The sequence below is a fragment of the Lemur catta genome, chromosome 4 (assembly GCF_020740605.2).
Source record: "Lemur catta isolate mLemCat1 chromosome 4, mLemCat1.pri, whole genome shotgun sequence".
NCBI lineage: Eukaryota > Metazoa > Chordata > Mammalia > Primates > Lemuridae > Lemur > Lemur catta.
In genome coordinates, this window is record NC_059131.1 from 105,317,713 (window position 1) to 105,340,809 (window position 23,097).

General features: G+C 44.3%; 1 protein-coding gene across 2 annotated transcripts in view; it reads right to left on the reverse strand.

The window, feature by feature from the left end:
• RELL1 (RELT like 1) overlaps nucleotides 1–23,097 on the reverse strand; it is a 60,008-nt gene that overhangs the window by 21,324 nt on the left and 15,587 nt on the right. For both annotated transcript variants that reach the window (XM_045550507.1, XM_045550508.1), the window contains exons 2-4: nucleotides 9,619–9,843; nucleotides 6,784–6,855; nucleotides 697–754 (exon numbers count right to left, since the gene is read on the reverse strand). In XM_045550507.1, coding sequence (XP_045406463.1) covers nucleotides 697–754; nucleotides 6,784–6,855; nucleotides 9,619–9,843 — 355 coding nt within the window. The remainder of the gene's footprint in view (nucleotides 1–696; nucleotides 755–6,783; nucleotides 6,856–9,618; nucleotides 9,844–23,097) is intronic.

Below are 23,097 nucleotides of genomic sequence, written 5' to 3' on the forward strand. Positions count from 1 at the left end.
AGCAGGCACTCAATAAATGCTTCTTGCTGGAGAAATGAAAACTTATGTAGAAATACAGTTATCTGTAATTAATTATGAAGAAATATGAAGCTCAACAACCAGAACCCAAAACAATAATATAAAAATAGAACTTCCAGGAATCCCCAAACCAGCCTGGCTGTTCAAGTGATCGTCATGGTTCACGGAGGTCTTTCAATGCCCGAGGCACTTTGTATTCCTTAGGATAACCCAATAAAGTTGGTACAATGGTGACCTCCATTTTATAGGTGATGGAACTCAGGCTCAGAGTGGTCAGTTAACTTGCCCCAGAACAGACGGCCAGTGAGTGGCAGAAAAGAGATCCAGCCAGCGCCCCCAATTCCAAAGCTCGCTCCCTCCCATCACTCTCCTCTAACACAAGAGTTCTCAACCAGGGGTGATTCTCCCTCCCAGTGCACACTGACAGTGTGTGGAGACATTCTGGGTTGTCCCACCCTGGGGGGCGAGGAGGCCAGGAGTGCCCTGGCATCTGAGAGGAGGGCAGGGATGCTGTTCAACATCCCACAGTGCACAGGACCCTTCCCCACAGCAAAGAGTCACCTGGCCCAAAACGTCAATAACAGCTGGGAAACCTGCTCTAGCAGACAGCATCTAAAATGCCATCATGTCTGAGAAATAACTGAAAAAAATGTCCCATTATATGGAAGGGGCACTCACCTTTCAGGATCACACACGCTATTATCTGCTACCATTGCCTGTAAGACATCAGCATTTGCTAAGGAATAAAAATAAAATTAAAGAATTAAACTGGAATGAATAGGATGAGTAATCATAAAATTATCACATCATAAAAAAACACCTAATTCAGTTCCTTCAGCTCATAGATGAGGTCCTGGGCCATCCCTCCCAGGGTAACCCCACGCTATTTCACCGTCTGTCAATGATTTTCACCATGCAGGAATTCATGAGTTATAATCTATGAAAGGAGAGCAGATCTGCTACAGAGCTTTGCTTCCTACACACTAGCAACATAATGTAGAAGAAATACCCCCCCACACCTAAAGGAAAATTTATATGCTGCTACTCTATTGCACTCAGTATAGTTTAATAAATACACTTTGATAATATGGTAGTTAGGTATACATCTTAAAGGACCTGTATTCTAATAACTTGTATGTTCTGAAATAATTAGCTCTAAACTCTGAATACCCCTATAGTATCAAATCTATCCCACATAAAATCAAGGATGGAAGAGATTGAATTTTCCAGATGGGCCAATTTGGCATAGTTCTGATTCAGGACCAAACAAGCCCTTAACTCCGGTCAGCTGTCTTAAAATTTCAAGTGTTGATCACAACATTTAAGTAATATAATATAGGCTGACTTAAATTAGACTTCTAACGCTATTTTTTTTTTTTAAACCCAAATTTGTGGGTGGGAAGCTAGGTTGTCAACAAAAGCAAACCGAATTTAAGCTCCTTGGGTTCCCCTTGGCCCCTGCCACCCCACGGCCACATGCCATGTTATTTTCACCTCTTGTAAAGTGGTCAAGCTCCCAAGGATAAAAAAGCTGAAGTGAATGTTCAAGTTTCTCTTGGCTATTTAATTGACAAAGCCAAATGTTATTACTGACTGGTAACCCTTTCAATTGATTTTTAAGACACTGTTCTCATGACTAACCACAACAAATTCTCTGGAGAGGAAAGAACAAAAAGAAATCACCATGTGAGCCAATACCAACCTCTAACATTTAACATTCAAATGACTTCCCTAGGAGGAAAATTAACTCTAAGTCCAACCCGCTGCAGGTGTTCAGAGTTCAAACGCAGTGCTTCGCAACTGGTTCCATTATTACCCCACTCAGGAGCCTTGTTCAACTTTTTTTTTCCTAATCACCCTCCCGTGAAAGTGTAATAGTACAGATATATTATATGTCTGGTTATGTACTATGTGCATATCTCTGCTTTACATATAAGAGTGAGATTTTTTTGCCCCCCACTCCAATCTTTATCCTTCTGGTGGGCATATAACCCACCGCAACCCTTAAGAATGTGTGAAATTTTTAAAGAAATATCAGCACATCATACCATCCTCTACCAAAAGAAATACTTTCCTTTCCCTTCATGACTACCTGTGAGGATGTCCAAATGCATTTCCCATCACAAGTTCTGACCCAAATAAGATTCTTGTCATTACAAAAAAAGTACTGAAAATAGATCCATAGTATCTTCTCCCTCACAACAAAGAAGACAAATTACCCTCTGCAAAATATATTCAAGTATAATCTAGGGATGACAGTCATTTTGCCTTTTGACTAATAATGAGGATTCAGAAAAATAATTTTCTTTCAGATAATGGATTTGGACATACAATTCCATAAACAATTTTGTATTTTATTGTATATAAAATACAGCTGAATTGGTTCCAGGGCCCCTAAAGATACCAAAATCCACAGATGCTTGAGTCCCTGATATAAAATGGTGCAATATTTGCATATAAACTATACACATTCTCCTGCATACTTTAAACCATCTCTAGATTACTTATATTACTAATACAATGTAAATGCTATGTAAATAGTTGTCATACTATATTGTTTGAGAAATAATGACAAGGAAAAAAAGCCTGTACCGACAAAACCATCCATTTTTTTCCTGAATATTTTGGATCTGGGATTGGTTGAATCCACAGATTGGGAACCCATGGATACAGAGGGCCAACTGTATACAATAATTTTTCAGCTGAGAAAACAAGAAAAAGTATGGAGAACAAGGATAGCACTAATAGCATTTACAAGAATGGGCTTTTTAAAAACAAAAGTTTAAATAGCTGCTTGAGAAAATTAATCACCTATGAAATGATGATGGCCTATAAAATGAAACATCAAATTATAAAGAGATACCAGGAAGATAAAATACATCAAAATCATTACTATGATGCTTGTTTTTTTGTAGGCTTGTGTTTCTCACATATTCGTGAATTCCTGTAACTTCCTTATCTCTTAGAAATAATTAGTAAGGAGCCCTTGGTTTGCTGAGTAAAGTCTCTTAGACTCAAGTTTCTATGCAGATACCGTTCAGGCCTGCCCTGTTTCTCTGGGCTAACCTCCAGCCAGTAAACTTCAGTAATCTGTCCCCTGGGAACACTTTTGGTTTCCTGTGATGAGAAGACTTTCTAACCTAACACCATTAGGACTTAAACACATGCCTTAATTTGTTTGTGAAATTGCCATAAAAGAGCAATCCTTGAACTCAGTTCTAGTGAATGTGCATCTCCTCCCGCATATTACTCAGGACTCCCGCAACCCACTTTGCAACATTCTGCCAACTACACTTCCTTTCTAGGCTTCCCAAGAATGGGAGGAGCTGGTTAGGGCCCCCGGAAACCCATCCAGAACAGGAAATTGTGTATTCAATCTGAAAGTTCTATGGTGCCAAACCCACACACCATTATTCCCTGTTTTTTAAAACAAGTTCTAGGAGGGGAAATGGCACACCCCCAAATACAGTCAATAGTGAGGATTGCATACTGAAGATAAATAAAATTGACATGTTGAGAACAAACAGAACATGCTACCGTACCTGGCTTGGTAGCTTATTTTAATTAACATTTTCCTAATGATTAACGATAGAATCTTTGCATATGACTATTTGCTGTTTGTATATTCTCTTTTGTGAAACATCTGTTCAAACCTTCTTCTTGTTAACTTAGTTATAAAAGTTAAAAAAAAAAAAAGAACAGGAAATTTTCTAGTGGGTGGTATTTTCCAGAAAATACCTCTCTTTTTCCTGAAATTCTGCTTGATAGTACATGCATAAAACTGCCAAATCAGGCAAGAAAAATGCCCTATTGTCTCTCTCACCGCTCTTCTCTTGAAAGTTTTCCTTACACTAAAGGCAAATTTCCCAAGCCAAAACTAATATTGCCGTCACCAAAATCTAAGTGCCTGGTATGTGCCAGTCACTGCCTAAAAGCTTTACAGACCTGAGCATGTCGGACTCCTCTGACGTCCCTCACAGTAGGTGGAATTATCATCCTCATTTTACAGAGACTGAGGCCTACAGATCATAGCTGACTGGCCAGAGGAACCCAAAGACAGACTTGAACACAAACCCTGGTTAGTCTGACTCCAGAGTGGTACTTTTAACCCCAACACTCTCCTTCCTACCCTCCAATGTCCAAGTCCCCACCCAAAGGGACACCGGTTGAATAACAGTTCACAGCAGGTTTGCATAGTTGTCACAGCAAGTTTCAGAACCTACTTAGTAATCGTAGTACTGTAACAGATGGAATGGCCTGAAAAAATGGCAAAAATATTTTCTGTTTCTTTAAAACATCCTCCACTCCTTTTTGAGAACTAAAGCCTGCATCCCTGCCTCAGGCCAGTGGCTGGGGTCGTTTTGAAACAGGAGATGGCCCTGCCCAGACCTGGCGAACGGTGGTCCTGGGCAGAGATCAAGAGATTGTCCTCAGCACCCTCTGCGGAGATGGGAGGATCAGGACTACCAACTGCAGTTGAACAGCCATCGCCTGAAGCTGAGAACCCACCCTTTAAAAGCTCTGTGTTTCTGCTTATTAGGACGATGGCATTTCAGACAGGAGTCTCCATCCTTCTCCTTTGCTGGCAAAGTAATAAAACTTCTCTTTCCTCCTCCCCAAACTACTTGTTCTCATTCTTCTGACGCAGCCTCAAGGACAGTAGTTTATGAAGGAATCCATTCTGCCGTGATATAAATGGAACCTCAAGGTGAAAACATCCAGAGGGCTCTCCAGCTGAGTGAGTAACCAGGGGCGCTTGGGGAGTGACTGCTGTACCCTCCTCCACTTTCCCCAGGGCAGACCGTTCTCGGGCCTACCGGACACTCAGCCATGGAGTCCCAGGTTCTTTCCACACTTCCATCCCATGCAAGAAAACTCCAACGGGCTCCATTTAGAAAGATAAATTGAAAGCTAGCACTGTGGTTAATCCAACCCCTGGGATTAGAAGGAAGACATGACCTAACAAGAAGTACATTTGGTCATTGTCCCAGGTTCCTGGCACAGAGCTCCTAAAACCCTTGGAATTTCCTGAGTGATAGGAGTGTCTTTTGTTATTCATGATGAGCCCCTAAGGATCACACCTGAGTGGTTCAGGGTGAAGTCCTAGACAGCCTCAGGGTGGGGCAGCAACAGAAAGACAGGGTGAGGTGGGGCTGCAACTTTCAGCCCCACCCAGGGATCTCTGGAAAATTGGGGGTGGGGGTCGTCCTGGGGCTGGAGATTAAGCTCTACAAAAACTCTTGAACAACAAGATTCAGGGAGCTTCCGGGTGGCTGAACTCATGGAGGTGCTGGGAAGGTGGGGTACCCGGAGGGGCATGGAAGCGCATGCCCCACCCCCCAATACCTTGCCCCATGCGTTTTTCCCATCTGGTTGTTCCTGAGTTGCATCCTTCATAAGAAGCCAGTAAATGTAATAATGTGTGTCCCTGAGTTCTGTGAGCCGCGTTAGCAAAATTTCGAACCTGAGGAGGGAGTTATGGAAACCCCCAGATTTACAGCCTGCAGGTCCCATGCACTGGAGACCCCGAATTTCTACCGGCACCTAAAGTAGGGGCAGTCTTCTGGGACTGAGCTCTTAACCTGTGGGATGTGATGCCAACTTCAGGTAGACAGAGTCAGAATGGTATTAAATTGAAGGACACCCGGCTGACATTTGGGGAGTTGGAGAATTGCTCAGTGTAGAAATAACCCACACACCTGTGTCAGAAGTGTTGTGTGCGAGGGTAGAGAAACAAAGTGTGTTTGGCCAGCAGGTCGTCCTTCCAGAGATGTTTACCTAAACTACCACTGACTGCCGACATTGCAGAGTGGTGAGTACAGAGGAGTCTCGGCTTTCAGAGAGTGGCTCAGCTGTGTCGGCGCACACCCCGTGAGTCGGCGCCACCAGGGCAAAGACAAAGCCCAGGGGAAAAATGTTTATTTCAAATTGTCATGAGAATTCACAGTATGAGAATCCACAGCTATTGAGTACGTGGGCAAGGAGTCCTATACACTTTAAAAATTACTGAGGGCATGGTGTCCTAGCCAGGTAAAAACCAGCGTTTGGAACAATGAGCCTAATTTACCCAATCAAGATTAAATTAATCTTCCATTTAAGATGAGAGTTTAGAATACATTTCAGAGGGAAAAATACTTAATTCCATAAAAGTTAAACTTTCTAGAAGCTTTAGCACCTGGGACCAGGTAATGCGGAACAGACACACCTGCAGGGACCGAGGGAGCAGGGAATGAGCATGGGTGCTTACGGGGCGCAGCTTCCGTGTAAGATGATAAAAAAGTTCCAGAACTAGACAGTGGTGGTGTTTGTACATCATGAATGTACTTAATGCCACTGAATTGTACACTTTAAAATGGTTACAATAGTAAATTTTGTGTTATGTGTATCTTCCCTCAATTTTTTTAAGTACAAAAAATGGAATAGACAATATTTGAGTGTTTACTATGCTGAATGCTTCATGTGCACAACGCCCTAACAGTGCCGTGAGGTAAATGTTACTGTCACCCTCGTTTTCTAGGAGGACCCTGAGGCTTCATCACGCACAACCCGTAAGCGGGGAAGCCAGATCTGAACACAGGCTGCCTCTGCAAGTAACCGGCTGGCGCTTCGAGACCAACCGATGGTCTCACACGGGCGGGTAGCGCGGGAAGCTGAGGTATTCAGGAGTTTAGGGAAAGTCTACAGACAGAGTCCTGAATCTTCAAAGCAGGTTGTTAATAAAATACATGAACACTGAATTGTTCTGGAACAATAAAATATTCATACCTTCATTTTTCATGATGTAATGGACAATTTGGCCAACAGTGTCACTATTTTCATTTATACTATCGTTCAATTCTGAAAGAGAAAAGAGGGTAGAACAGGTTACAATTGGTCACTGACATCAATCAGACATTCAGTCTTACAGCCCAAGACCTCACCGAACTGTTTCCAGAAACCTCTAGTGTTCACCCAAGGTGCTAAGATTCTAGGCTTTCTTCCTTAGAAGAAACTTCCTGATGCAAACAAACTTCCTAACGAAGTTAGACGTCCTTAGCATACTAAGCATAAACAGAAAGTATCAGAGCTGCCCATCAATCCCTTTTCAGGTCCAAATACCCACCCACTTTCCATGACAACCACCTGGAAATGCATTTGTACCAGTGCTCATTACTATTATGTCTCTCTCATCATGTCCTTTCTTCAACCCTTAGGAGGAATGGGAAGACAGTGAATTAAAAAAAAAAATTCTTTAAATTTTATTTTAATTATAGGCTATCATATAAATTGAGTATTAATTTCTTTTTTAAATTGGACAATTTACATTGGACAATCTACATTTATAAACTTCTCCTGTCTTTTTATTTTTTTCCTTTGAGACAGGGTCTCACTGTCACCCGGGCTAGAGTACACCAGTGTCACCATAGCTCACTGCAATCTCCAATTCCTGGGCTCAAGTGATCCTCTTGCCTCAGCCTCCTGAGTAGCCGGGACCACAGGCCCACATAACCACACCAGGCTAATTTTTCTTTAATTTTTGTAGAGATAGGGTCTTGCTATTACCCAGCCTGGTCTCAAACTCCTAGCCTCAACTGATCCTCCCACCTCAGCCACCCAAAGTGCTGGGATTACAGTGAATTATGGCGCCCAGCCTCAAAACTCTCCTGTCCTTTTTTTATTTTGAGACAGCGTCTTGCTCTGTTGCCCAGGCTACAGTGTGGTGGCATCATCACAGCTCACTGCAACCTCAAACTGCCCAGCTCAAGTGATCTTCTGATGTCAGCCTCCTGAGTAGCTGGGACCACAAGCAACACCACGCCTGGCTAATTTTTTTCTATTTTTTGATAGAGACAGCGTCTGGCTCTTGCTCAGGCTGGTCTCGAACTCCTGGGCTCAAGCCATCCTCCCGCCTCAGCCGCCCAGAGTGCTAGGATTACAGGCGTGAGCCACTGCGTCCCACCTCCTGTCCTTCCAAGTTACCTAAATTTTGGCCTCGGTTATTTGTCCATAAACTCAGTTTACTTGGAAGACTCTGTACCAGCAGAGTACATGAGGGTCTTTGAACAAAAGCAAACCTCTACTCTGAAACCAATCTGTAACATTTGTTTCAACAATGTAAGAAGGAAGAGGGAGGGCTAAGCTCTCACATCCTAGGTCACAGAGAATGAATCAAGGCGTCCTACCCATTTACCTGGAAAAGTGTCTTCTCCACGCAAAGGCCGCCTTCCCTCCTACACGAATGTGCGTATTTGGTGACAGTGCAGACGCTGACTGCTGAGCCAACCTGCAGAGCACCCATGGAGGAGGAGACGGGAGGCTCCACTTTCTGTTGACAAACACTCAGCTTCGGTTTGCTCAGAAGCTTACACATGACTCATCCTGCCTCAAAGGTCAGTGGGGGTGGGAAAAACCAACAGTCCAGCAAGCTGGCAAGGAATGAGGAGGCCCCACACCCAGCCCTGTGGGCTTGCTGGAAGGGTGACCTACTCCCAATGTCACCTGTCTGCAAAAACCGCCCTTACAGGGCTGGAAGGGACAGAGAGTTACCCACCTCTCACTGCCCAAGTCAAGAAAGCTCCCTAAAGGATGACTGGAAGAAACACCAGTAGAGAAAACAGGATTTCTTCTCTGGGTTTTTCCAAACGCTGCCAAACAACTCCACGTTAAGAGGAAAAGGTGAGAGACGCCTGGAGTTGATGCTAAGGCTTTCACTGCACCATTCTCACAGTCGTTTACTTAACAAATATAAATTCCAGTCACAGAGATTTAAGACAGAACTCCCTTAACAAAAGTGATAATACAAAAATGGTGAGACATTTAATTTTTCCTTCATTCTTACTAGAATGTGATTCAATAATAATAGTAAGGGGCCGGGGCGGTGGCTCACGCCTGTAATCCTAGCACTCTGGGAGGCCGAGGCGGGAGGATCCCTTGAGCCCAGGAGTTTGAGACCAGCCTGAGCGAGAGCCAGACCCCGTCTCTACCTAAAAATGGAAAAAAATTAGCCAGGCGTGGTGTTGCCTGTAGTCCCAGCTACTCAGAAGGCTGACGTGGAAAGATCACTTGAGCTGGGCAGTTTGAGGCTGCAGTGAGCTGTGATGATGCCACTGTACTCCAGCCTGGGTGACAGAGTGAGACTCCATCTCATTCATTCATTCATTCATTCATTCATAAATAAATAAATAAATGTACAGATTAATATTTACTGAGTGGCCATATGTGCCAAACACCAAATGTATCTTCTCTCTAAATCTCACAATAACCCTACAAGGTGCGGATTATTGTCCTCATCTCAATTCAATTAAAATGTCAATTGAATAAAATTAAATTAATTAAAAATAAATTTGAGTTAAATTATACACAGCAGACACTCAGAGCATACCTAACTTGTCCAAGGCCACAGGAGAAGTAAGGGCACATTACCTGGCAGGTACTCAGTAAACAAAAGCTACATTTCGAGCTCTAGGTGTGATCACTGTGAAATTCACACTTACACCACACCACACCACCTGCTAGCGAAATGGATCACTTTGCCTCACAGAGACGGAATGTATTAATACAGCTCACTGGTTTCTTATGTAAAAATTACCCCACCGCCCCAAAGGAATCCAGGTTATTCACCTATCTTTTCAACCTTTTCCTCTTCGATGTCTTGCTCAGCTTCCGTTGTGCAGCGATAGCCTTTCTTGTTAAGCAGGTGGCAGATGAGGAAGCCAAAGAGGCCCATGATGAAGAACACAGGCACGAGCGCATACGCGATATACTCTGGGTGTCCGTTCCCAGTGTTGTTGGAGGGCGACGGGGTCGACTCTGTTCTGGAGTGCAGTGTGTGGCTGCCTCCGTTGTCTACGGAAAGAAACACACATGGCTGCGTTACTTGTCTGTCGGGGGCGAGAAAAGCCTAATGACCCTCGGGAAGTGTTCGTGGTAAGTCAGTGTCTGCTCCCAAAACCACTGGCCACGCAGAGACTGGTGGGTCTGGCAGCACAGGCACGAAGGGTGAGAGCCCAGGCTTGGACTCAGGACAGTGTGAGTCACCTCCTGTCCCTGCTACGCACGCACTGGGTCCCACCCTGGGTCATCTTCCCTTAGACCTCCTGCAGCCAGCTTCTACTTCTTCATCTGCAAGAATACGCACGTGGTGTGGAATGCACGTACAGGGTTTTAGTTACGTGTCCAGCACAGAATAAACACACAAACATTAGGTGGTACTATAGCTTAGTACTTAGTGGTTAAAAGCCTGGACCTAGGAGACTCGGGTTCTATTCCCAGCTCCAGCACTGAACAGCTGTGTGACAATGGACAATAAATTAATATCTCAATGCCTTGATTTCTTATTAAGGGGGCATTCTAATCAATAGTACCCACCCACCCTTCTAGGGTTGTTATGAAGATGAAATAAATCATTGCATTCTTACACATAAAACACTTAGAACCATTTCTGCAACACAGCAAATGCTCACCTACATGCCTGGCACCACTCTGGGCACTCGTGATGCAAGTGCACCGCGCTGAGGAAAGCAAAGATTCTTGTCCTCATGGAGCTTATGTTCTAGAAGGATTTAGTAAACTAACAGATCTAGAGTATGAAGAAAAGGGAAAAATCAGGGATGGCATCAAGATTGTGGTTCAGCGTGCAAACATAAAAATGGAAGCATGTATATTTGTTTACTCGTTCACCGATCCCAATAAACATTTACTGCATACCCGTCATGTGCCAAGCACCACGCTAGGAAGTGGGTAGAGAGAACGACGTAACGCGGACCCTGCCACCTTGGAGTTCGTAGGGTGGCGTGAGAAACAGCCATCAAACAAGTCAACACACAGGCAGATCGTGACAGACTGTGACAAATGCTGTGGAGGGGAGAGAAAAGAACAGTGGGGACCGATTTTATGACGTCAGCAGGGAAGCTGAGAAGGGGCATTGTGTGGAAGAAAGACGTCCGCTTGCAGACACGTCAAGGGATCACCAGCACATGCAACACGGCAGCCTGCGTGGTGACATGTGGGCTCTAGAAAGCCAGAGACAGTGAGCCCGGAGCACACAATTACCAGATGTGGCCAACTAAGATAACAGAAAGAACAGAGCGTGCAGAACAATCAGCAAAGTTCCATGTCCTGGGAAAACCAGGAGTGAAGTATCAAATGAACGGGGAGTTCAGGTAGATGAAGACTAAAGAAAAACGTGGGACGTGATGGAAATGAAGTCTCAGTACTTGGAAGACCCTGGCTCTGAAGGGATACGATGAGGTTTTCTACGTCAGGGACACACACACACACACACACACACACACACACACACACACACACACACACACGGACTGCTTAGGAAACCCAGAAATTAGAAAGCTAGAGACATTTAATTATAAGCTGTCTCAAGAGAATTTTGGTGAAAAAAAAAAACTGTATTGTAGTGATTACATTGGGGGCAAATACTTGGTATGAAATGACCACAATTCATCACAGCAGCAAACAGCATCGAACAGAAGCTTTACCTGCAAACCAGGGGCCACAGAGCAAAGGGTTCCCTCTCCTCCACATGGAAATACGCAGTAACTTTGAACATGAAAGGAAATAACTGGTTTCTTAGGTTATAAGAGGTTGCAGGCATTGCAGGCATTATTGTTTCGGAAAACCTCTAGAATTTGGAATAACCTATTATTTTTTTCTGATTTCTCGCCCAAGAATCAATATAATCAATAAACAAATATCACTAAATATATGCAAATATACCATCTAAATTAGGGTTTAACCTCAAGCCTTACTTTCAGTAAAAGCAGGAAACATTTATTTAACTCCTTTTACAGTTCTACATAAGTTGTATTTATTTATTCCTTTTGATAGCACATACTCCATACACAGTAGGCAGCACACTGAGTGAGGAGTTTCACTCAGAACCACCAGCTGTGTCATTTGGAGGTGATCATAAATGCTCTCTGGGGGCAGTGGGAAACAGGGATGAAAGCAGAGGGCTCAGAATTAGGGCTGAACAGCCTCGTCCTGAGTCGAGGGTTGAGAATGTATCTTCATCATGCATTTGACATCTAGCAAGCCCTTATGAATATGACATATTCAGAGTCTTGTGATTTACCAACATGTATCATTCACTTAATTTCATGAAAAAACTAAGGAAGACATGAATCTAAATTAGTGAAGGAAAGGAATTACAGAGATGCAAAATAGTACCAAGGTTAAAAGCTCAGACTGCCTGGCAGACATAAATAATAAGTAATTTAACTGTCCTCAGTTTCTTCATCTGTAAAATGGAATCAAAACTTGGACACATTTATGATAATTTTAACACATAGCCCCCAAGTTTTTTGATACCACTTCCACTCAGAGGTGAGGTCTGTACCTTCTCCCCTTATATTAATATATCCATTCTGTGCTTTGCCTAACAGACTATTTTAGGAGTGATGCTTTGTCGGTTTCCAGCCCCAGGTCTTAAGAAACTGACAGCTTCAACTTCTTGTTTCTTGGGGCACTTGGAACCCAGCCACCATGCTGTGAGGAAGCCTAAGCCTCCCCAGAGGAACCAAGCATGGACTTGCCAACCAGTAACTAAGTCATCTTAGAAGTAGATCCTGGCCGGGCATGGTGGCTCACGCCTGTAATCCTAGCACTCTGGGAGGCCAAGGCGGGAGGATATCTTGAGGTCAGGAGTTTGGGACCAGTCTCAGCAAGAGCAAGACCCACATCTCTACTAAAAATAGAAAAAATTAGCCGGGCATGGTGGTGCTCACCTGTAGTCCCAGCTACTCAGGAGGCTGAGGCAGGAGCATGGCTTGAGCCCAGGAGTTTGAGGTTGCTGTGAGCTAGGCTGATGCCATGGCACTTAAGCCAGAACAACAGAGTGAGACTCTGTCTCAAAAAAAAAAAAAAAAAAAAAGCAGATCCTAAAGCCCCAGTTGATGCTGCATGGAGCAAAGATGAGCTGTCTCAGATGAACCCTGCCCAAATTGTAGATCCCTAAGCAAAATAAAAATAAATGATTGCTGTCATTATAAGCCACTAAGCTTTGGGGGAATTTGTTATATAACAATAGTAACTGGGAGACTACCTCACTGAGTCATTGTAAGGATTACATGTATTAATATGTAAAGCACTCAGAAGAGTGTCTAAGAAAAAGTAAGCACCATAAAATGTTTTAGTTTATCATCATTACAGACCTGCACCATCCAATAAGGTGGGCAACAGTCACATGTAGCTATTTAAATTTAAATTCAAGTCAACTGAAGTTAAAGTTAAAAACGCAGCTCCTCAGTTGCATCAGCCACATCTCAGATGCCCAACCACCACATGCGGCTAACTGCTACCACGTTGGGCAGGCCAGATAAAGACCATTTCCATCATTCCAGAAAGTTCTATGGGATGCACTATAGCATTATATAGCCCTGTTACACACTATAAAGAATAGCTAACAAGGGCCTGGATCAGTGCTTCACACCTGTAGTCCCCAGCAGTCTGGGAGGCCGAGGCGGGAGGACTGGATTTCAAGACCAGGCTAGGCAACACAGCGAGACCTCGCCTCTACAAAAATTTTTTTAAAAAATTAACCAGGAGTGGTGGCATGCAACTGTAAGTCCCATCTACTCGGGAGGCTGAGGTGGGAGGATTGCTTGAACCCAGGAATTTGAGGTTGCAGTGAGCTATGGACATACCACTGCACTCTAGCCTGGGCAACAATGTACACTAATAATTTGCTTAGGAACACAGTGTCCCTCTTTCTCCTTCACCCCCAGCTGTATTATGTCTGAATTACAAACAAATTATTTATTCTGAGTCCAAATTAAGCAAAGGTTGTTGCAGCATTGTTTATAAAAGTCAAAAACAGCAACACCTTCCTGTTTGCAATGGGAAAAGAAGAAAATAAGTCAATCATTGTATATCATTTGATGGAATAAGATATAATATGCACCACCATTTATGAAGATTTTGTGAAGATATGTAAAAACATTTATTATCCAATGTTGAATTTTAAAAGCTGGATTCAAAATCTTACATGCAATATGATCCCAACTAGTAAAAAAAAAATCCATGATGTCATAAAATGTATAAAGCAAAGACCAAAATATTAAGTGATTCTGGGTAGTAGAATGGGATAACTTTTGATTTTATCTTTATACCTTTCTGTAATTTTCTAAAATTAGTATGCATTACTTTTGTACCAAGGTGGTAGACACTTTAAAAAAAGATGCAGAGCAGAAGCTGTGAGTCATCTGGGAGTCACAGACTCCTTCGTATCTGATGGACGCTACAATGCCTACTTCAAAATTTTGCCTCCAATTTCTGCGAGTTCTTGGACCCAAGTTAATATAACAGCAAGGGACATAATAAGGATAGATGCCCAAGTTTCTGCTTGAGCAACATGGTGAACACTGGTGTCATTCACTGAGACAGGAAATAACCTGAGAAAAAGCAAGTTTGCTTGGTGTTATGTGTTGAATTTTGTCACTCCCTCCTAAATACATAAGTTTAACTCCTAATCCCCTGTACTTCCGAATATATTTGGAGATAAGATCTTTACATACGTAATCTGTTTAAAATGAGGTCATTAGGGTGAACCCTAATCTCATATGACTGGTGTCCTTATAAAAACGGGAAACTTAAAGACAAACGTGCACACAGGGAAAACGCCATGTGAACATAAAGGCAGAGATGCTTCCACAAGCCAAGCATGCCCAAGATTTCCAGCAAACCACCAGAAGCCAGGAGAGAACCATGGAACAGATTCTCTCTTACAGCCTTGAGAAGAAACCAACCCTGCTGACAACTCAATCTTGGACTTCCAGCCTCCAGAACCAAGACAATAAATGTCTGTTGTGTAAGCTACCCAGTTTGCAGTACTTTGCTAGGCAACCCCAGTAAACTAACACACTTGGCGTGGAGACGACAACACCACAGGTTCAGTTGTGAACACAGAGAGACAGAGGTAAGCAGGGGGACATCCCGACAGAAAAGTCCATCGGGCACTGGATCTGCTCCATGAGGAAGCTGAGGAAGAGAGGACGGGGCTCCACCCTAGGGCTCAGCGGAAGGATTTTCCAGAAGAGACGAGTGGTCAGCTGGGTTAGGTGCCATAAGAGTGAGCAACTACAACAGGAAAGAAATGTAAATGGTGCTGCCACACAGTACAGAGGTTCCTCAAAAAATTAAAAATAGAACTATCATATGATCCAGAAGTCCCACTTCTCAGTACGTATCCGAAAGAATTGAAATCAGGATCTTGACGAGGTATCTGCACCCCTAGGTTCACTGACACATAATTCGCAAAAGCCCAGATATGCAAACAACCTAAACGTCCATCCACAGAAGAAGGGGTAAAGAAACTGTGGCACACGTGCACAATGGAATATTACTCAGCTTTATAAAAGGAAATCCTGCCACGTGTGATAACATGGATGAACCCCGAGGACATCATGCTAAATGAAATAAGCCAGTCACAGACGGACAAATACTACATGATTCTATTAGTTAATATGAAGTATCTAAAATAGTCAGGCTCATGGAAACAGAGAGTAGAACGTTGCCTGCCAGGGGCTGGGGGAAGGAGGAAATGGATAGTTGTTCAATGGCCATAAAGTTTCAGTTATGCAAGGTGAATGAGTTCTAGACATCTCACGATACTTGTACTGTGCACTTAAAAACTTGTTAAGAGGTTAGACCTCATGTTAAGTGTTCTTACCACAATAAACTGAAAAGAAAGAAACAATCTGTCAGGGCTTAGGTATGGTTTATCCCCTCCAAAACTCATGTTTAAATCAGGTCCCCAACGTAATGGTATTGAGAGGTGGCAGGACCTTTAGCAGGTGTTCGGGTCTTGGGTGCTCCGTGCTTCCAAGGGACTGAGGCCGTCCTCACAGGGTCAGTTCTCACGAGACAGGGTCTGCTGCCACAAGAGCAGACGGTTGTAAGAGCAAGTTCGGCTTCCTCTTGCTTCCTCTCTCACCACGTGATCCCTTCCATTTGTCCATCGCGTTATGACGCAGTATAGGCCCTCACCAGATATAGCCTGGACTTCCCAGCCTCCAGACTGTGAGCTAAATAAACCTCTATTCTTTATAAATTACCCAGCCTCAGGTATTCTGTTATAGCAACAGAAAACAGACTAAGATACAACCTACGAGGAATCTTTAGAAAGAGAGCTGAGAAGAACTCAGACAAATCAGGCCACACAGAAATTCCTAAGAACACATGGGAAACCTTTAGTTTCTAATTTAGGAAGCAGCTTGGAATTTTTTAACTTCCCTTTTGTTGGGTTTTAGTCCTGGTTCTCTGTAGTTTCTTAAAGTAAACATTCCTTAAAAACCCTAAAAGAAAAAATAAATAAATAAAAAGATTGAAAAAGCACAAAATAAAATAGGGGCCAGGCGCAGTGGCTCACGCCTGTAATCCCAGCACTTTGGGAGGCTGAGGTGGGAGGATCACTTGAGCCCAGGAGTTTGAGGCCAGCCTGGGCAACATAGCAAGACCCTGTCTCTACAAAAAATTTAAAAAATAGCCAGGCGTGGTAGCATACACCTGTAGTCCCGGCCACTTAGAAGGCCGAGGTAGGAGGATCACTTGAGCCAGGCGTTTGAGGACAGCCTGGACAACAGTCAGAAGCAATGGCATCTGTTGAGAAGTGGGGGCCAGGGCAGAAGGGGCGGCCTTCTTGAAGAGACAGTAGGCTCAGCAGAGAGACCGGTTGAAGGAACAGGAAAAGCCACTGAAGAGTATACAATGGCATTCAGGACACAGCCAAGATGTGCACCCCAAATCTTCAACTGCACCAACCCATTCAGAGAGTACCATGCAGGCTGGAAAGCCCAGCACTATAAGGGACTGGCAATCGGGTCACAATGGAAAGTAGGCAGACCTAGAGTAAAGAAGGGAACAGTACAGGGTGGGATGGTTCCAGAAACGATAGAAGTCTGACTCACCCTAGTTTATTATACCACTATTACTAATAACAACAACCAGCACCATAATTATGGAGCATTTATGAGCCAGATAATCATGGAATCTTCACAGTAAACCTATGAAATCGTTCCCAGCATCATCTTCGTTTTACAGATGGGGAAATGGAGGCACAGAAACGTCAGGCAAGGTTTCCAGGGTCACACGGTTGCGAAGTGGCAGTGCCTGGACTTAAGCCAGGCAGGTGGGTCCTGCCGGCTCGAATACGGCTCCCTCTTACCCTCGGCGTCCATGTGTGTAAAACACGGCTTGTGCAAGAGCACTAGTCAACTACCAACGCCTGCTGAGGGTACACTTTAATTATTTTTCTTTCAACAATATTTCATCATTTACCTACTTTTCTGCTAAAATGCTAAAAAATGCTGGCCTGCTCTCTCATATTTCACAACTTGGTTTAGATTACAGACTCCCCAAACTTCAAAACCGTGGGTTCCAATTAGCACAGCAAGAAGTAGGATATGTTTTGAAAATGCCCCCACCAGACTGCAAGGCAGTTTACTGGATGAACTACTGCAAAACTCTACTATCTGTCCTCACTCTCCCTCCCAACTCCCAAATCCCAGTTCACCTTACGCAGGGCACCACCACCGTCCCTCCCCAGCCCCATTCCTAGTCTTGCTGCCTCCCCAAAAACAAGCCCATTACCTCACCTTGAGAATCTTCTGCATGCAGCAAGGGCCCAAACAGGCAGTGCTCAGCTCTGACTGATAAGCGTGACTCCCTTCTACAGCATTACAAACAAAAATATCCAACAAAGGCCAGTATTTATCAAAATGCTTTGGGTTTTTCCTGGGCCCAGCCAGGTTTGGTTAATTCACTGTATTCTGAGGACCCACCATGTATGTGTGCTTTGCCAAGATCCTGCTGAAAAGATTACAAAGGAAGACAGTGAGATAAAAAAGATCAAAGACTCCTGGGAACTGAGGAAGAGGTATGAGGAATGGCTGGAAGTCAATCTAAAAAGTCAAAAGCAATTTTCTAGCTTGCTTCCAGGTAATATTTGTATTTCCAACCGACCCCAGTGGTCAGAGAGGCTGAGACAGAATGGCACAGAAATGGCATTCGTCACACCCAGTGCGCATGCCTTGAGGGTTGCTAACATAATGGGAAGACCAGAGACTCCAGACAAGGCAGCCCTTGTAACCCTTCCCAAGCAACTTTGTGCCAAGAGCATTTTGATGGTTCTGATAGCAATTCTTCCTCTCTTATCAGGAAAGCAAGTGCATTCTCTGATGCTAGGGTTTCCTAGCAAAATGGCTAAACAAACTCTTGATGGGAAGGCGAGTTGGCTGATAAGTAGAGAACCACACCAACTTGGTTGGAGAAGAGCTTTGCAAACACACACACCTGCCTGTTTTTTGGCTAACATTCACATCACAATGTCAAAGAATGGTCTATTTTTGGTCTAGATTACCGATTAAGATGGCTAAACATTTATTTCTCTAAAGGGCTTTGTCTTCATTCACCTTTGCCACTGGCTACCTCTACGACACTGAACACAATCACTTCATCTCTCTGGGCCTTGGTTTGCTCATCTGAAAAATTACAAGCATGAGCCCATGTCCTTCATGGGCCTCAAAATGCCACAACTCCCTGCCTTCTCCAGCCCCATCCACAATTCACTCTGGGTTGATGCCATGCAGATGCATCCAAATCCAAAAAGCTCTGAAAACCAATTTTTTAATAACTCCTTTCATAGCAAAATCCAATCTGACAAACTCATTTGGTAGTAAAACCTGTACTGACCTGATGTGAGGCTATTTACAATCCCCGTTCCACTTAGTTTGCTGCATAAACATTAGTGTATTTGACTAGCCTCCTCGGGGAGGAGTCACATAATTTAGAGTTTAGACCACGGGCCCCAAGGGTTTCTGATCGTCACAACACTATCAGGGAAGTTCTACTATTTTAGAGAAGAAGAAGCGGAGGTTCAGGGAGGGCACAGCACTGGCCCGAGGTCACGTGGTTGAAAACTGGTAAGAGCCTGGTGTTTGTAACTGGCCTACATCCTGCCTCTCAGCCCTGCTTAGGTGGAGCAGGGATGGACTAGCCAGTGCAAAACAACCTCCTTCATTAAGTTAATTGTTTAAACACAGTTTAAATCAATTGCCTACACTAATAAAAGGGGAGACAGCAAAGCAAATCCTACAAAACAAAATCATCCCCGAAGCATTTCTATTTGGCTATGGAGGTGACTAAAGCGCCAATCATGGAGGGAGACAGCGTTTGCCCAAACTCAAGTAGCTGATACGGAAATTGGAGAACAATGTAAGTCAGTATATTAAAAAGTGCTAAACTTTGCAGTGAAACTTAAGGCAGCCACCAGCTTCCAATCAACTCCCAGACAAACAGCTGCTACAACTCCAGCCACCCGCACAGTGCGGCTGTGACGGACAAGGAGGGGACACCCAGACAGCACCTGCCGGCCTGAGTTTATCTATCCATGGAACAAAATCCCACTTCACCCCGGACTCCATACAGTCTCTCGATTTTGTCAAAGTGCCGTGCTACCATGATACATGGGCACTCGGTCTGGGCAGTGAAGACCATGCTGGAAACGGACGGACGCCCAGATAGCTCCCCCAGTCAAGTATGCCAGGCTACGAACCCCTGGTTTACAGGTGCATCTGGCTAAGGGCACCTTGAAAAATTATCATTATTAATGATAATTATCATTTTTAATGGGAAAATGTATTTCAATTGCTAGTCCAATTACTCAAAAGGAATGCTTGGAGTACAACCTACCCTTAAGCTGGGATGGCCTCGTCTAAGTACCCTAGGGCTCGAGAAGGAAAGTAACGGGAGTGACCTAGGAAGAAAAAGGACTTTATACTAAGCCTCAAAAGAAAAGCTGAATTTAGGGACAAAAAGGGAACAAACATTTTTGGCAGGCAGGAGGTTGGGGGATTCAGATCACTCTTGAACCCCAGGCTGCTATCAGAACAAAGGATTGAAACTAGAGTGAGGTGATGTCAGTATACAGAAACAAAGAAACTTAAAAAAAAAAAAAAGATGAAATCTAAATATTTATCATCCCCGGCTTCAATTTAAACTGAAGGGGAAAAACTAAGTGCAGAGTCAAAGTCCCTAGCATTCCCCACACTGTCTGGGATTGACCCTTTGTAGTTATTTCTCTGGGCCACAGAACTCCCTAACCAAACACAATTCCTCAAGGGGCACCAAAAGATTGAACACAGACAGCAGCTGACAGCCACCCCAGCCCCCCACCTTCCTGCTCCCAACCACATCCAAAGCTACTTCTTGGGAGGGGGATTAACTCTAGAATTCCAGTGTCTTGAGAGGTCAAGGACCTCAACTTCTGGACTCTTCTGGAACCTTCCAAAATACCTCAAACAATGGTTTGCATTCAGGAGAAAACACAAAGCTCATCTGACTTGGCCTTACCCCAGACTGGAGCAAGGTCAGCTCAACAGTTATTTGCTTTGGGACACGGGCCAGGAAGCCACCAACCACGCCTGTAAGGCAGAGAAGGCTGGGGAGTCCGGACTGGCCCCCAGGCGGCCGGGCACATCAGTGCAATCCTGAGAGGGCAGTGAGGAAGGCGGCTGCAGGGTCAGGGAGAGCTCCCAGGACCCGTCCCCTCTCCTGGGCTCCTGCCCCTCCTCCTTTCGGGTCTGCAGTGTTGTCCGTGTGGGAATTTTGAAAAGTCTGATAGCACGTCTGTCTCTTGGGAAGGGGCTGGGTGGCTGGACAGGACTTGACAGAGGCTTTGACTTAAAGACCCTTCTGTACCTTTCAAATCGTAAATCATGTCCATTCAAGAAAGACATGGAATTCATAAAAAGTCACTTGTTTGAAGTGACCTTAAAGCAACAGGACGTCAGAAATCTAATATTGGCTTCAGATTCTTTCTGAAAGGTGGGGTGTTATGAAGAATGAGTTGCGACTTTAAAATAATTATAACAGCAGCATTTTCGGAGTGTTTGCAGCATCGGGCACTGTTCTAGATGCTTCATGTACAATCTCATTTCGTCTCCACAGCATCTGTAAGGAAGCTTCTCTCATTACCCCCATCCACAGATGAGGAAATGGGGCACACAAGGGTGCAATGACCAGCCTCAGTGTGTCGGGGGACAGGATCCCACCCAGGCAGTGGGACCCCAACACCCACACTCTCAGCCACATTGTTCAACAGTGACTATAAGAGCGGAGGTGGCCTTCAGTTGTACCAGGTAACACACACCTTTGGGAAAATAGGTGGGTTAAACCATCACCAACCGACCACAGAGCTGGGCTGCACACAGGTCTAATGCCCACCCCAATGCCCTTGAACTCTAAAAAGCTGCCCCTCTCCAAATGACCTATTATACATGATTACTGTCAGAATCTGAATGTATCTTCTTCTAGTGTAAAAATTATCTTTGTAAAAATTATTAAAGTCAGCTACAGCAAGAAGAAATTTGTACTGACTTCATCTTTTTTAAAAAAAATCTCGGTACCATAAAATTTCCCAATATTAATTTTAACTGCAAAAAAAAAAAGATTACTTTAAAGCATAACTCTATTTTATCCCCTTTATAACTATTATGAAGGTAAGAGTACAAGAAAGACCTTTTTTTATCTACTGAAAAGTATCTCACTCACATACATAAATGTTCACATTATTAATAACTCACAAACTATTAATATTATACTTAGAAGTTATTCAATAGTTGCCACAAACATAATTTGTACCAGCAATGTTACTTGCATGGCACCTAAATATTTCAGGAAAAATAAAAAAGAAAGAAGGAAGGGAGGGGGGAAAAGGAAATTTTCAATCATACACATTAGCTAGGGACACATTACACGAGATATAAAAGTTCCTACCCAAATTACACAGTGCTTTTCAGTGCACTTTCACATTCATTTTATTGGAAACCCTTGATCCTAAGGAGGTTGGTTGATAACATCCTCATTCTGTGACTAAATCAGTGGCCTAAGATGGCACCGCTGGTGGCAGCACAGAAATGAGCCAGGCAGAAGACCCAAAACTCAGACCCAGTGACATCTGCCCTGCCCGTCTCGTGACAGCAGCACAGCACTCTGACACACCATGGTCAAAGTTAGACATGGAACTGGCAGGAAAACCCTGGGTTAAGTCAAACACCTGTTTCCCCAAGTGGAGGTGGGGAAGAGAAGATGTCTCTCCCTCTAGTCCCTCTCACAGTCCCTGGAACACAGTGGGACCCCCCTTAAAACACCGGCTGCAGTGAACCTGTGAGCGCAGATTCTCCTTCCAGAAGGGCTCCCGGGCAGTGGATCGAGCGAGCACCGCGTTCACCGTGACCTGATAAGCAGTCTTGTTGAACCCTCCTGGGTAGGACAGAATGTCCAGGGTACTCACACCCATTTGCCAAACACCAGCAGTTTTCACAAACATAAATAAGTAGACTCTTCTCAGAGTGGACAACCGATACGCTGCCCGCTTCACAGCGTGCTGGGTGAGTCCTTGCCGAAAGATGTACGTGCGCCAGCATGCTCCGTGCGTATCAAAAACGGGCTCACTTCGGCAGCACATAGACTAAGATTGGAACGACACAGAGAAAAATAATAAAAAAAACAAAAAACAAAATCAACAGGAGCTTCCAGTCTGCAAAGACTTCAAAAGAAGGCTACAAATAGCAGCACATTCCTCCACCCACTTTGGGAATTGGCCCTGGACTGGATTTTCATGGGACTCCATCCCGTTTCAAACTGCCAGATCCGTAAGGGGATGTGGCTAAAGCCACGCTGACGTGCCCTCGCCAGAGGCCACTGCCCACTTCCCACAGGGCTGTGATTCCTAAAGATCGTTCACGTACATTCCTTGCGAGAGGCCAAGCAAGGACGAGGTTGGAATTATGTAAACTACGGGAGGAAGGCTACGCAGCAAGTGCCAGGACAAAACCATCAAATAGGAGGAAGGGGACAGGCCTGGATGACCTGTTTCCAGGGAAACAGCAAGAGCAGGGGAAGGGATGCTTCTTTGGGAATCAGTGAGTGACTCCCTGGAGCTTACACAGAGGGAGCTGGTGCAGAAGACCAATCCTTGGGGAGCTAGATCCCTGGTTTCCGGGTGTGACCACCCCTGCCAGGGCTGGGAGTCCAGCCAAGTCATTTCCACCATGCAGAGTACACAAACCAACCACGTGGGGAGGC